Raw genomic sequence first — 16,123 nt, 5'->3', positions numbered from 1 at the left:
GTGAAAAAGAGCGGGTTATAAAATAATATATAGCATATGTTCTCATTTACATTAACAGTATTTAAATATGATTAAGTATGGAAGGATCGGCACCAAAATGCTAACAGTAGTTATCTTTGGGTGGTAGAATTATGAGAGAATTTCCACTGTTTCTATGATATTTTTATAATGGAAATTTTTCTTTTTTTTTTTTTCTTGTTAATCTTCACCTGAGGATATGTTTCCATTGATTTTTAAATAGAATGGAAGGGAGGAGAGAGGGAAAAATCGATGTGAGAGAGACACATTGATTGGTTGCCTCCTGCACAACCCCAACCAGGGCCAGGGATTGAACCTGCAACCCAGGTATGTGCCCTTGATTAGGAATCGAACCCATGACCCTTTGGTCCTAGAGCCAACACTGTAACTGCTGAGCCAAACTAGCCAGGGAAGTTTTTCTATTTTTATTTTATTTTTTTCCTTTATTGACTTTAGAGAGAGAGGAAGTGAGAAGGAGAGAGAGATAGAAACATCGATGAGAGAGAACATCAACTGGCTACCTCCTGCATGCCCCCCACTGGGGATCAGGCCCACAACCTGGGAATGTATCCTGACCAGGAATCAAACCGGCAACCTCTTGGTGTATGGGTCAATGCTCAACCACTGAACCACACTGGCTGGACCAAATTTTCTATTTTTTTTAAAACAAAACAAAACCAGTCGGTACTTTAAAGGTTTGTACTCTCTTTTGCCCCTGGGTCCATTGTGGATGTGTGATATGGGACCCTGTTTACCTCTATGTGAAAGAAACTGCTAAGTAAGGGTCAGGTAAGACTCCCAGACTCAGATTCCTAATACCCTGACTCTTCCTAAATCTAGGGAGGATCAATGTGAACAATGTCCCTTGGAGCCCAGTGGTGACTCATTTTATGGGGAACATCAATCAGTAATTACTCTTCTCTGCCTTTTCTTTCCTTTATAAGAAACTTAAGGATAGCCCTGGCTGGTGTGGTTCAGTTGGTTAGAGAGTCATCCTATACACCAAAAGGTCACGGGTTTGATTCCCAATCAGGGCACATACCTAGGTTGTGGGTTCTATTTCTGGTCGGGGTGCATAGGAAGGCAACCTATAGATGTCTCTCTCTTTCTCTCTCATTCTTCCTTACTCTCTCTCTTAAAAAAATCAATAAAAACTGCCTTGCCCAGTTTGGCTCAGCGGTTAGGGTGTCGGCCCACCAACCAAAGGATCGAGGGTTCAATTGCCGGTTAAGAGCATGTACCTGGGTCACAGGTTCAGTCTCTGGCCCCAGTCAGGTTCATGCAGGAGGCAGCCAATCAATGTGTCTCTCTCATATCAATGTTTCTCTCTCTCTGCCCCCCCCCTTCCGCTCTATCTAAAAACTAATGTGAAAATATTCTCGGGTGAGGATTAGCAAAAATAAAAAATAAAAACATATCCTCAGGTGAGAATAAAAAATTAAAAAAGCAACAACAACAAAAGAATAAGGAAAAAAACTTAAGGATACAGTTAACATTGGGTTAAATATTTTTGTTTTGTTCTTTTTCCTGCTAAAATGTCAGCCTAAATTGAAATATAAGCTGCTCCCTAAAGGTAAGAAACTAACAGTAATCCCTTTCTTAAAAATAAATTCCATCTTCAGCCTTGGGTAAGTTGCAGTCCCCAGTCCAGGGTAGGGAGCTGGAACAATAATCTTGAGTGCTTACATTGGCCACAGGCCGTGGGTGATAATGCTTCATTTGGGTAATAATGTTTGGATCGTTTATACAGGCAGAGAGCTCCGTCTACCCCTCCGCATCAAAGGGGAAGGAATGGGACCAAAGATTCACTTCAACTTTGAATTGCTGGACATTGGAAAAGTTTTTGTTGGATCTGTACATTGTTATGAGGTAAATACTACAATTGTTCATTGAGAGTCAAACAGTACCTGGTGTGTTTTGTTTCGTTTGTGTTTTTACTGATAGAAAATGTGTGCAGTCACATCCATTTGCCATTACTCATACTTACTCAGACCCCAAAGAGATCTGACTCTCTCCTCTTTCCTAGCCTTGTTTCCACCCCTTCAGCCCCCTCTAACTTTATGAAAAACATATAGGCCATAAATTAATTGGTTTTATCCTCATCATTTTGTAGATTATAAAGGGGAACTCCATAAATACATCGCCCTATATGTTTAATGCTTGTTCACTGACAACACAGATCCTACAAATCAGAGGATAGAGAACCTTCTACATTTTCCAGAATGTCCTAATGAGGATAGCTGTTTTCATACCTCAGATTCTTCTCTAAATGCACCAGTCATTGTGGTTTCTGGGAGAGACCTCTCTGTTTTGTCTTTCCAATTAAATAGAAAATGATACTTTTTAAAAAGATGCACTCATGGATTCGTAAGGATCAAAGTTACTTCAATGCCATCTCATCATAAGTTTGCATCTGGGATGCTTTTTTACAGTGTCAAACTATAACCATTGAAACTTTATTTTAGAAAGATCCCAAATTGTAAGTGTTTATATTTCTATAGAGGTAATAATAAAAACAGTTAATCTTTAATGAGTGCTCGAGTTTAATTAGTGTGACAGGTTCCATGCGTTATTATGTGTGCATGTCAATGTATATTGTTTCTAATTCTTACAATAGTACTTAATTCTGTCTACAACGTAACTCTTCATGTGTGTTGAGCACACATGTATCATTAGTTCATTTAGTCCTCACAAAACGCCTAGGGAGTAGCTGCAATGACTCTACCCATTTTGTAGATGAGGAAACTGAGGCTCAGAGAAGTTTTACTAGTTAAGGTAATTAATGTTAGATACCATAACAAACAAATACAAAACTATATAGTCTCTAAAAATAGATAAAAGTCTATTTTGTTGCTTATATAAAGTTTCAAACAGGGTTGCTGATCAGCAGATGGCTTTCCACCAGCAGAGAACAAGGAACCCAGGCTCCTTCCCTCTCATGGCTCTGCAGTCTCATATGTATCACACTGACAGGAAAAAGAGCACTGAGGGTTGCATGTGAGAGACTTTTATAGGAGGTGGCATGTATCACTTTTGTTCATGTCCCGTTAGCTGTCCATAATTGCTAGGGTGGCTGGGAAATGTAGTCTAGCTGTAAGCACAGGAAGAAGAGGATATGGGTTCCTTGAACAGCAAACCTGACTCTGCCACATTTGTTAAGTAACCGGCAAGGTCACACAGCTTATAATGTTAGTGAGCAATGGTTTTTAGGGCTCTATATCCTGTGGGAAGAGAAGACCAGCTGGCTTTTCAACCTCCAGCTCTCACCATATGCAAATCCAGCCTACAGCCAACTCAGCTCTCGTCCTAGACTAACCTCATAGGCGAGGGAAATGCCTGGTTGCTATTGAGAGCTTTCTACAATGTCATTTGTCCTCACGTTCACTAGAGTAATTGTGGCTGAAATGGGATGGTGTGAAAGGTAAACAGAGATGGTAATGTCATGAGATGGGATATACATAAGAGCACAATTTAAATAAAGAAATCAGTCACATGACTGTCATAAAATGGAAACTGGCACAGCTACTATGTTGCATTGTGCTATATTGCATTTTCAAAAAATGGTTACTTAGGGATGAAAAGAAAAAGGTATGATAGTTCTTCCTAAATAGATATTCTGTCTGTAATTTATCCAGTGTGAATTTCCCTGACATCTTACAGACCTTTAGTTCTGATGCAAAATGCATAGGGTTTCCCTGAATGTAATAATTATTTCTTGCAAATTAAACACAAATGTACTTTAGGCCACTGCTTCTCACCCTCCTAGATTTGAACAGTAAGGCGGACCACAGCCAGGTAAATGAGTGTTAAATGAGGTGCAGCATCAGATTGGACAGTTTTGAGAGCTGTGCACTGGCAGAGAAGGGCATGGTAAGGTGCTTCTTATGAGAATATTTTGCACTCTCTGCATATTTAATGCTGATGCCTCATTGCATCTCCCTTTTAATTTATTACGTTACCTCCTTGAGACAAATTTGAATAACTACCTATTGCCCTTAGTCATTGCTGAGCTTAGCAGATCCATAAAGAATAAGCCAGAACCCTGGGAGTAAACACTCTTCCACAGTGTAATTAGAAGGAAAACAAATGAGAGGGGAAGTTCTCTTAAAATTTTTCTCCTTTCCGAGGAGTTGGACTGCATTGGTATTACCAGTAATCAAAAGGTCTCAGGACTGTGGCCCAAACAATTTGGTGGATTCTGTACACATAAGTAGGTCTTGCTTTGTCAGGGGGAGAAGAGTGACATGCACATTCTTGAAATTGGAGGAGCTGGCATCTTATAGAAAATCTGGGTAAAACACTGGTGTTAACCAAAAAACAAAAAGACAATCTGTGCACCTTCTCAGAGAGAAGAGCAAGGGTCCTTCGAGTTACTACTAACGTTTGAGTTGCCTTTGAGTTACTGTAGCTGTGGCGTGTCAGTTTCTCCTTAAGCACAGGTAAATTTTAAACCCATTCTGTTTAGCACTGGGGCTATAAATAGCAGTCACTGTCACTTAAGTATTCTTTGCCAGACACTATTCCAAAGTTACATAAATTAAAAAATTTCATCTTTACAGCAATCTGAGAAGTTAGTGGTACTTACATTTTACAGATGGGGAAACTGGGGCATAGAGAAGCAGGTTTTCCAAGGTCACATAGCTAGTAAGTCAGTGGCAAAGTTGAGATTTGAACCCAGGGATTTGGCTTCTGAGTCCCTGGACTTTTCTACATGGTCTCTTTCAAAGGAATGAAGGGTGAAGCATGATTCCTATGACCAAGTAACTTAAAACAGAGAGAGGGAGATGGGAAAGAAATATAAAAAGATAATAAAATAGTCAGTAGCAATTAGTTGTATGTCTGTTTTGGTGCACTGACTGTCTTCCTTTGGCAGGGTGCTTGTCTTCCTCTGAAAGAGCCCCTTAAGCACAGGTACATTTTAAACCCATCACTAGCTCTTGATTCCTTCTTCTCTGCTTCTTCCAAGGCAACTTGAGTTGGTGGACCCCGATATCCACCAGACCCTATTCCACTGGTTACCTAGCACTCTTCTTCTATTACAACAACAAGCACGTTGGCCAGGCACTGAGTATGCATTATCTCATCTAATATAAATATATATAGTACGTCTCCTCTGCCATACCTTCCCACAGCTTTGTCACCCCATTCTCACTTTTCACCACTAATCTTCTCAAAATAGAATCAGAATAGTCAACTACTATTTCCTCTGCACCCACTCACTCCCCAAACATTTGTACCCTGAATTCTGAAGTCACGGTCCATTGGAATCCTCTCTTCTTCAAGGGCAGGGATGACCTCTAATTAAAAATTTAAAATCTGTAGTATTTCCTCAGACCTTTTTCTCCTTAACCTCTGTCCACATTTTGACCTTTTCTGGAAATTTTCCTCTCTTGGATTCTTGGTTCCTGACATGGAACGTAGGTTCCACATACCTTTCCACATACCTTTCTGAATGATTCTTTACAATGTTCTGTGCTTTTCTTCCTCCAAGGCCTTCAGTGTAAGTTGAGGGCAGTCCTACATAAATAGAGAGAACATGTTGGTCACACGTTCAGGTGTAAGTATTGGCAAGGAAGAGATTGTGTCTTGGAAGCTCAGGAATAGAACCATGTGGCTGTAGCCCGGGTTCATGGACAGGAATCGTGGGAGTGGGAGCAGTAGACTGAGCCAGCTGTGGAGGACTCTGATTGCCATGGTTTCAGAACACTAGTAAATAGAGATAAAATGGTTCTATAGTAAAATGATTGCCTGCATAAGCATATCCAATAGAACTGGAGGTGAGAATATCCCAATAGGAGGAACTCTAACACCACAACAAGAGGATCCTTACGATCTGGAATCCACAATGATGTCATATTTATGTTCATCAAGCTACATTATAAAATAGGCTTAGGCAGTTCTTGCTCCTCTATTTTGATTTGCTTGTTCTTTTTCAGTATGCTGTGTAATCTCTGCCTCCTCATGCATATAAAAAAATATCTACTTTTCCTTGGTTTCTTTATAGAGATGTCAAAAACCAATATTTTAAGGCTCTTCTTCTGTGGATGCAATTATGTGTTTTCCTTTGGATCTAATTTCTGCCACTGTCTCTCTGTTGGTATTAAATAATACAGCCACATGTTAATATGAAAATAAATCAGAGGCCCATTGTCTACCTTTTCATTTTCTCCTTTTTATTGACATAGGCAATACTCTCCAACAAAGGCAGCATTGATGCCCTCTTTAGTGTGATCCCTCCAACTTCAGCTCTGGGGGCCTGCTTTGTTTTCAGTCCCAAGGAAGGTATAATTGAACCACGCGGAGTCCAGGCTATCCAGATTTCCTTCAGTTCTACCATCCTGGGACACTTCGAAGAAGAGTTCCTGGTCAATGTCAATGGGTCATTTGAGCCTGTGAAACTGACTATCAGGTGAGACATATCTATAACCAATGTGGAAACTAGCTGAAGTTTTTACCTACTGCTTTCTTAAACTTATAACTAGATCATCTTAGTGATCAATAACTGTCTTTGTTGATATGAATACATCAATTTAATGGGGTGTTTTAAATTTCCATCAGTGTTTCCCCACTAAACAGGTGTAAGTTATTATTGTAACATGGATATAAATGCTATGGTGGTATCTGGTTTTTCTGTAAGCTATAACCTTACAAACCAAGGACTTAATTATTAAACTAGTTTCTAGTTATTGTCTGTTTTAGGATGTTTAGAGAAAATAAGCCATTAACACCTGGATAAAATCATCTCTTTATTATCACAGTTTCAATAAACCTTCATCTTTTGTTTTTATTTTAAAGAGATTCTTCAAATGCTTTTATCTACGATGTCTACAGGTAGTGTAAAAGAGTCCACTTATAGTGTCTATCAGCCAAGGCTAGACACTTGCAGCTTTTGTGCTAGAAGTCTTTTGGAGGCTTCTCCAGCTGCTTGTGATAATTGAAAGTCATTAATAGTAGAAGTTATTCTTGAGTTTTAAAAAGACGTTCTCTGTGACCAACGCATTGGGAAGATCTATAACTTTGGTTCCTGGTGCTTAGAAAGGTAATATTTTCAGAACACATTGCAGATTCTATTTGGATTCCCAATGCAACAGGTTGTTAATTACCATGACAGTCTCTCTCATTATAGTTACTGCTAGCAGGACCTCCCTCCCATCTATAGCTGAGGTCTCCCTCAGGGTCTGGAGATAACATTGAAAAGAGACAGACACATATGGCCTGAAAGATTCTAGGAAAACTTATTGATCTTAGGATATCTACTGGAGATTCAGAATCTCAAGATCAGCTCAAAGTCATTACCATTTCTTCTCAGGTCATTCTTCTACCTAAGCATCTCTGTTATAGAGTGAATTGCGTCCTCCCAAAATTCATAGGTTGAAGCCCTACCACCAAGTACCTCAGAATGTAACTGCACTTGGAGATAGGACTTTTAAAGAAATAATTAAGGTAATATGAGGTCAAATGGGTGAGCCCTGATTCAATCTGACTGCTGTCTTTGTAAAAAGAAGACATTAGGACAAATAACTCAAATAGAAAAAGACCATGTGAAGACATAGAGAGAAGATGCCTTATATAAGCCAGTGAAGGAGTCTCTCAGAAGAAACCAATCCTGCCAACACATAGATCTTGGACCTCCAACCTTAGAACTGTAAGGAAATAAATTTCTGTTGTTTAAGCCACCCAGTCTGTGGTACTTTGTTATGGCAGTTCTAGCAAATCAGTACAACCCCTAACAATAAGGAAATGAATAACTATATGCCTCACGGGTTCTGTGGCTTGGCTAAGACAGCCTGCTACAGTCATAAACGTTTTATTTAAGTCTCAAGTCTTTTCTGAAACATTCACAAGGCATTTACATTCTCTTTCATAATACATCTGTATTCGTGGTAATATAAAAAATCGAAGTTGCTTTCCAGATATTGAGTAACACTGACTCTTTAAGAAGATGCCTGTAACAAAAATAAATTAATTAATTTAAAGAAAAAAGAAAAAGAAAAATGTTTTGTGATGTTAATAATAATAATAATAAAATAAAGCCAGTGGGGGGGGAGGGGGAGAGAAGCTGCACCATGGCTATCTTGGCCCATGATTGACATCTTCAAGGATGTACAGAATATGAGAAGCACAGGAGTACTTTTTCACATTATATGAACTTCAACCCACCTCCCAACTTCATAACAACTCAAGTCTCATGACCCACCATAGAAGTGGTTATCTGGAGAAGCAGGAAGAACAAACCTGCAAATGCAACCATTATCTCCCATTCAGAGATCATCTGGTCACTCAAGGGCCCTCCATAAGCTCCAGCAGATCAGCTATTGAAAGCCCTCAACTGAATTAAGGCTTTCTCACTCTTTAGCATCAGGCAGTACTGTTTAGAATCATGAGTACCCTCCACAACACCCAGCATCATGGACAGACCTCCATTCAAAAATGGGGACAATAAAACCTTAAAGCTCTGCTCTTATAAACATTTAAGATAAAAAGGAATAATGGTTCTATCTGGAGGTAAGAAAGTATAGGGTGTCAAAGGATAGGGTTTTATTCATACAGACAAATAAAAAGCAAAATGCAGCTAAGACACACTAACTGTCCTTCAAGTTGAATAAAAAGCCCAGCCCAATTTCATCTGGCCATTCTTCATTTTAAGTTCAGCCTAATAATAATACTCTATCTAACTATTAATAACATATTGCTACTCTATTTAGGAATAAATGTGTATTTTGGATATTTATTTAATAAACTCTTACTGAGCACCTCCTGCATGCAAGATTGTTTATTAGGTGCAAGTGACTGTTGAATATGGGTGTGTTAGACATTCCTGTTGCATGAATCCTACTGTCCTACTGTCTTAACCATTGAGTCTGTGAGTTATTATCTAAATTCAGGATGTGCTTGCCCATTCCCTAAATTATAACCCCACTAAGGAATAGAGGAAAATAAAAATATGCGGATTAAAAGGCTACACTAAACAATATATATTTAACACAAAGGAAGGCAATAATGGAGGAATAGAGGAACAAAAAATACTTTAAAACATATAGAAAACAAATAGTAAAATGGAAGACATGAATCCTATTAGTAATTACATTAAATGAAAATATATTAAACACTTCAATTAAAAGGTAGAGATTAGCCCTGGCCAGTTTTGCTTAGCAGTTAGAGCGTCGGCCTGCAGCCAAAGAGTCACGGGGTTTGATTCTGGTCAAGAACACGTACCTCAGTTGCAGTTTGGTCCCAGCCCTGGTGTGGTTGTACAGAAGGCAACCTGTTGATGTGTCTGTCTCGCATCGATGTTTCTCTCTCTTCTCCTCCCTCCCTCCCACTCTATCTGAAGATAAATGGAAAAATATCCTTGGGTGAGGATTTAAAAAATGAAATAAAAATAAAAAAGGTAAAGATTAGCATAATGGATTTTTTTTTTTTTTTTTTTGGTACGTGCCCCTAGCAGGAACCAAATCTAGGACTCTCTGGTCCGCAGGCCGACCCTCCAACGGCTGAGCCAAACCAGCCAGGGTCAGAATGGATTTTTTTTTTTTTTTCCTCACCCGAGGACATTTTTCCATTTTTTGTACAGATAGAGTGGGAGGAAGAGAGAGAGAGAGAGAAACATCGATAGTGAAAGGGACACATCGAGTGGCTGCCACCCGCATGACCAACCAGGGCCGGGGACAAACTGCAACCGAGGTACATGCCCTTAGCGGGAACCGAACCCAGGTCTCTCCAGACCGCAGGCCAACGCTCTAACCGCTGAGCCAAACTGGCCAGGGCCAGAATGGATTTTTTAAAACCTCCACAGAACATGATGCTGTCTACAAGAGATATACTTTAGATCTGAAAGTATGAATAGATTAAAACTAAAAAGATGAAAAAAGATAGACTATGCAAACAGTAACCAAAATAAACCTGGATTGACTGTACTAATATCAGGCAAATAGACTTTAAAACAAAAATTGTGTCCGGCGGTGTGGCTCAGTGGTTGAGTGTCGACCCATGCACCAAGAGGTCACTGGTTCGATTCCCAGTCAGGGCACATGCCCAGGTTGTGGGCCTGATCCCTGGTGGGGGCATGTAGGAGGCAGCCAATCAATGTTCTCTCTCATTGATCTTTCTCTCTCTCTCTCCATCTCACTTACTCTTTCTCTAAAATCAATAAAGGAAAATAAAAAAATAATAATAAATAAATAAAACAGTCCAGCTGGTGTCGCTCAGCTGTTAAGCTTTGACCCATGCACCAGGAGGTTGCTGGTTTCATTCCCAGTCAGGATACATGCCCAGGTTGTGGGCCTGATCCCCAGTGGGGGGGCATGCAGGAGGTGGCCAGTAGATGTTCTCTCTCTGTTTCTATCTCTCTCTCACTTCCTCTCTCTTTAATATCAATAAAGAAAAAAAATTTATTTAATTAAAAAATAAATAAAACAAATATTGTTACTTTATTTTTTCAGTGTCCTTCAGATATATTTATTTATTTTTAAAATTTATTATTGACAGCATTACAGATATCCCACATTTCTCCCCACTTGCCCCTTCCAGCAGCCCCCATCCCATCCAGGCTTTCACCACATTATTGTCTGTGTCCATGGGCTATGTATATATCATCCACGTTCTCTCTTTAATCTCTTCCCATCTCCCCCATTCCCCTCCCCTCTGAGATCTGTCAGCCTGTTCCATGCCTCCATGCTTCTGGATCTGTTTTGTTCATCAGTTTATTTTGTTCATTAGATTCCACATACAAATGAGATTATGGGGTATTTAGCTTCCTCTGTCTGAGACAAAAAAGAATATTTTACAATAATAAAAGTCAATTCATCATGAATTCATCAATTCATCAAGAAGATATAACAATTATAAACACCAAGAAACAGAGAGAACCCAAATACAGAAAATCAGAAATGAAAGAACTGACACCACAGAAATACAAAAGATCGTTAACAACTACTATGAACAATTGTATGGAAATAAATTCGACAATGTAAGCAAAATGGACAAATTTCTAGAAACACATAGTTTCCCTAAACTGGACCAGGAAGAGATAGACAACTTGAACAGACCAATAACAACAGAAGAAACTGAAGATGTAATCAAGATTCTCCCAGCAAACAAAAGCCCAGGCCTGGATGGCTTCACAGGGGAGTTTTACCGAACATTCAAAGAAGAACTAACACCCAATCTCCTCAAACTATTTCAAAAAATTCAAGAAGAAGGAAGATTCCAAACTCGTTTTATGAGGGTAGCATAATTCTAATTCCAAAACCAGAAAAAGACACTACAGCCCTGGCCGGTTTGGCTCAGCGGTTAGAGCGTCGGCCTGCGGTCCTGAGAGACCCGGGTTCGTTTCCTGCTAAGGGCGCATACCTCGGTTGCAGTTTGTCCCCGGCCCTGGTCGGTCGTGCGGGTGGCAGCCACTTGATGTGTCCCTTCACATCGATGTTTCTCTCTCTCTGTTCCTCTCTCTCCCTCCCACTCTACCTGAACAAAAAATGGGAAAGTGTCCTCGGGTGAGGATAAAAAAAAAAAAAAAAAGAAAAAAGAAAAAGACACTACAAAGAAAGAAAACTACAGGCCAATATCCCTGATGAACATAGACGCCAAAACCCTGAACAAAATACTAGCAAATTGGTTCCAGCAATGCACCAAAAAAATTATTCACCATGACCAAGTTGGATTTATCCCAGGGATTCAAGGCTGGTACAATGTTCGCAAATCAATAAACATGATACACCACATAAATAAAATGAAGAATAAAAATCACATGATCATATCAATAGATGCCGAAAAAGCCTTTGACAAAATTTAGCATCCATTTCTGATAAACACGCTCAGCAATGTGCGAATAGAGGGATCATATCTCAACATAAAAAAAGCCATATATGAAAGATCTACAGCCAACATCATACTCAATGGGAAGAAACTGAAAGTATTTCCCTTAAGAACAGGTACAAGGCAAGGATGCCCACTTTCACCACTCTTATTTAAACATAGTACTGGAAGTCTTAGCCATAGCAATCAGACAGGAAGAAAAAATAAAAGGGATCCAAACTGGAAAAGAGGAAGTGAAACTGTCATTATTCGCAGATGACACGATACCCCAAAGACTCCATCATAAATTTACTAGACTTAATAAATGAATTTGGAAAAGTAGCAGGATACAAAATTAACATCAAGAAATTGATGGCATTCTTATACACCAATGATGAACTCACATAAAGAGAAACTAAGAAAACAATCCCATTTACCATTGTGGCAGAAAAATTAAGATACTTAGGAGTAAACTTAACCAAAGAAATAAAGGACCTATTCGCAGAAAACTACAGGTCATTGAAAAAATAAATAGAGGAAGATATAAAAAAGTGGAAGCACATACCCTGTTCATGGATTGGAAGAATTAACATTATTAAAATGTCCATATTACCCAAAGCAATCTGTAGATTCAATGCAATCCCCATCTAAATACCAACGACATACTTCACAGAACTAGAACAAATACTTCAAAAGTTCATATGGAACCAAAAAAGACCTCGAATAGCCACAGCAATCTTGAAAAAGAAGAACAAAGTAGGAGGGATCACATTACCAGATTTCAGGTTATACTACAAAGCCACTGTAATCAAAGCAGCCTGGTACTGGCACAAGAACAGGCATACAGACCAGTGGAACAGAACAGAGAACCCAGAAATGGACACAAGGCAATATGCTCAATTAATATTTGACAAAGGTGGCAAGAGCATACAGTGGAGTAAGGACAGCCTCTTTAATAAATGGTGTTGGGAAAATTGGACAGCTACATGCAAAAAATGAAACTAGACCATCAACTTACACCCTACACAAGAATAAACTCAAAATGGATAAAAGACTTAAATGTGACTCATGAATCCATAAAAATCCTAGAAGAAATGTAGGCAACAAAATTTCAGACATCATATGCAGCAGAATTTTCACTGATACATCACCTAAGGCAATAGAAACAAAGGAGAAAATGAACACATGGGACTACATCAAACTCAAAAGCTCTGCACAGCGAAAGATACAATCATCAAAACGGAAAGGCTACCCACTGTATGGGAGAGCATAATTGCCAATGATATATCAGATAAGGGGTTAATTTCCAGTATATATAGAGTGCTCATACAACTCCACAAAAGGAAGACAACCCAATTAAAAACTGGGCAGAGGAGCTAAATAGACACCTCTCCAAACAGGACATACAAATGGCCAAGAGACATATAAAGAAATGCTCAACATCACTCATCATCAGAGAGATGCAGATTAAAACAACAATGAGGTATCACCTCACACCTGTCAGAATGGCCGCCATTAACAAATCATCAAACAACAAGCGTTGGCAAGGGTGTGGAGAAAAGGGGACTCTAGTACACTGCTGGTGGGAATGCAGACTGGTGCAGCCACTATGGAAAACAATATAGTCTTAGCTCAAAAAATTAAAAATTGACTTTCCATTTGACCCAGTAATCCCACTTCTAAGAATATACCCTAAGAAGCCTGAAACACCAATGAGAAAGAATATATGTACCCCCATGTTTGTAGCAGCACTATTTACAATAGCTAAGATCTGGAAACAGCCCAAGTGTCCATCAGTAGACGAATGGATAAAAAAAGCTGCGGTACATACACAATGGAGTACTATGCAGCTGTAAGAAAGAAAGACCTCTTATCCTTTGAGACTACATGGAGGGACCTGGAAAGTATTATCCTAAGTGAAACAAGCCAAACAGAGAAAGATAAGTATATGATCTCACTTATTTGTGGAATATAATGCACATAACAGTCTGAGGAATGGGATTGTCCCAGAGATGTGGAAGTGGGGTACAGACTGACAATCCCCAGATGAGGGGGTGGTGTGGGAGAGATAAACCACAGAACTTATATGCATGTATGCATGAACAATGGACATGGACAACAAAGCTGGGGTCAGGGCGGAGGGGGGAAGGGGGAAAACATTGGTGGGAAAAGGAGAAACATCTGTAACAAAAATAAATTGATTAAATAAAATTAAAAATAAATAAATAAAAGCTATAGACAGGTTAAAAAAAAAAACCAAAAAACAATTATATACATATGTGCACCTAACAGCAGAGACCCAAAGTATCTGAAGTATACGCTGACAGAAGTAAGGGGGAAATAGGTAATTCACAATACAGTTGGAGGTGTCCACACTCTACTTTCAATAACTGTTAGAGCATCTGGACAGGAGATCATACATAAAGGAAATAAAGGAGTTGAACAACACTATAAACCAACTACACCTAACAGACACCTACAGAACACCAGCCAACAAGTGCACTTGGAGTATTCTGCAGGATAGACAATATGTTAAGCCATCAAATAAGTCTCAATAGATTTTAAGTGATTTGAATCATACAGAATGTGTTCTTTGACCACAAAGAAATGAAATTAAAAATCAAAAATAGAAGGAAATTTAGGGAATTCACAAATGTTTGAAAATTAAACACACTCCTAAATTACAAATGGGTCAAAGAAGAAATCACAAAAAATTTAAAAATAGTTTGAGATAAATGAAAACAAAACAGAAGATGTTAAAACTTTTATGAATGTGGACCACTGATGCAATGTTTTTGTTTGTTTGTTTTTTAATTGATTTCAGAGAGAGGAAGTGGGGGAGAGAGAGAAAGAGAAAGAGAGAAACATTGATATGAGAGAGAAACATCAATCAGCTGCCTCCTGCAAGTACCTGGTCCAGATATCAAACCCACAACCTGGGCATGTGCCCTGACCAGGAATCAAACTTGCAACTTTTTGATATATGGGATGATGCTCCAACCAAGTGAGCCACACTGGCCAGGGCAAGATGTTAAAACTTTTGAAATCTAGTGAAAGTAGTGTTTACAAGAAATTGATAGTTGTAAGTGCTTATGTTTAAAAAGAAGAAAGATCTCAAATGAATAATCTAAATGTTTACCTTAAAAACTTGAAAAAGAGGAGCCAAATAAATCCTAAACAAGCACAAGGAAGGAAATAGTGAAGATTAGAGTGGAAATTAATGAAATAAAAAACAAAACAATAAAATTAATGAAACTGAAAGTTGGTTCTTTGAAAAAATCAGCAAATTGACAAACTTCAGTGAAACTGACCAAGAAAAAAAAAAATGGAGAAAGGCCTCAAAGCACTAAAATCAGAAGTTAAAGAGGGGCATTTTTACAGAAGTAAAAAGGATTATTAGGGAATGTTATGAACAATTGTATGCCCAACAAATTAATCTAGATGAAATAGACATGATCCTAGAAAGACACAAACCATCAAAACTAACTCAAAAGAAATAGAAAATATGAGTAAACCTATAATAGTTTAGGGAGATTGAAATAGAACCACCACCACCCTCACCCCACCCCTACACACACAAACAACCCAGGAACAGATGGCTTCACTGGAGAATTCTACTGAGTATTTAATGAAGAATTAACATCAGTATTCCACAAAATATTGCCTCCTTGTAGAATAGAAGAGGTGTGAACACCTTCCAACTCATTTTATTACCAATATTACCCTGATACCAAAATCAGATAAAAACATTGTAGGCAAGCAAACTGAAGACCAATAAGTTTTACAAATATAGACACAAAAATTTGTCATAAAATACTTGCAAACCAAATCAAACCGGCAACATATAAAAAGGATTATACACAGTGACCAAGTGAATTTATCCCAGGAATGCAAGTTTGGGTCAACATAGGAAAATCAATTTTGTATAACATATTAATAGAATAAAGACCAAAACCACATGATCATCTCAATAAACATAGAAGAAGCATTCACCAAAGTTAAACACCCTTTCATGATTTAAAAAAAATAAACAAAAACAACCAACCTCAACAAACTAGGAATAGCAAGGAACTTCCTCGACATGATAAATAAATAAAAAAGATTGGCTGCAAAGAAGCCCTGAGAGAACTTTGTGAGATGATGGAAACATTCTGTCATCTTGCTTGTGGTGGTGGTTATACATGTATGTGCATTTGTGGAAAGTTCTTGAACTCTACACTAGAAATGGATGCATCTCATTGCATGTAAATTATACCTCAATAAACTAGGATTAAAAAAAAAAAAGAATATCTATGAAAAACTGACATCT

At 38.5% G+C, this 16,123-nt stretch overlaps 1 protein-coding gene across 1 annotated transcript in view; it reads left to right on the top strand.

Moving 5' to 3' along the window:
* The window catches only part of HYDIN (HYDIN axonemal central pair apparatus protein), a 404,418-nt gene that overhangs the window by 141,812 nt on the left and 246,483 nt on the right, over positions 1-16,123 (top strand). Inside the window, exons 11-12 of the mRNA XM_036274275.1 lie at positions 1,769-1,887; positions 6,204-6,427. Coding sequence (XP_036130168.1) covers positions 1,769-1,887; positions 6,204-6,427 — 343 coding nt within the window. The remainder of the gene's footprint in view (positions 1-1,768; positions 1,888-6,203; positions 6,428-16,123) is intronic.

The sequence above is a fragment of the Molossus molossus genome, unplaced genomic scaffold, assembly GCF_014108415.1.
Source record: "Molossus molossus isolate mMolMol1 unplaced genomic scaffold, mMolMol1.p scaffold_m16_p_21, whole genome shotgun sequence".
NCBI classification, from domain to species: Eukaryota; Metazoa; Chordata; class Mammalia; order Chiroptera; family Molossidae; genus Molossus; species Molossus molossus.
This window is presented reverse-complemented; position numbering and strand designations above follow the sequence as displayed.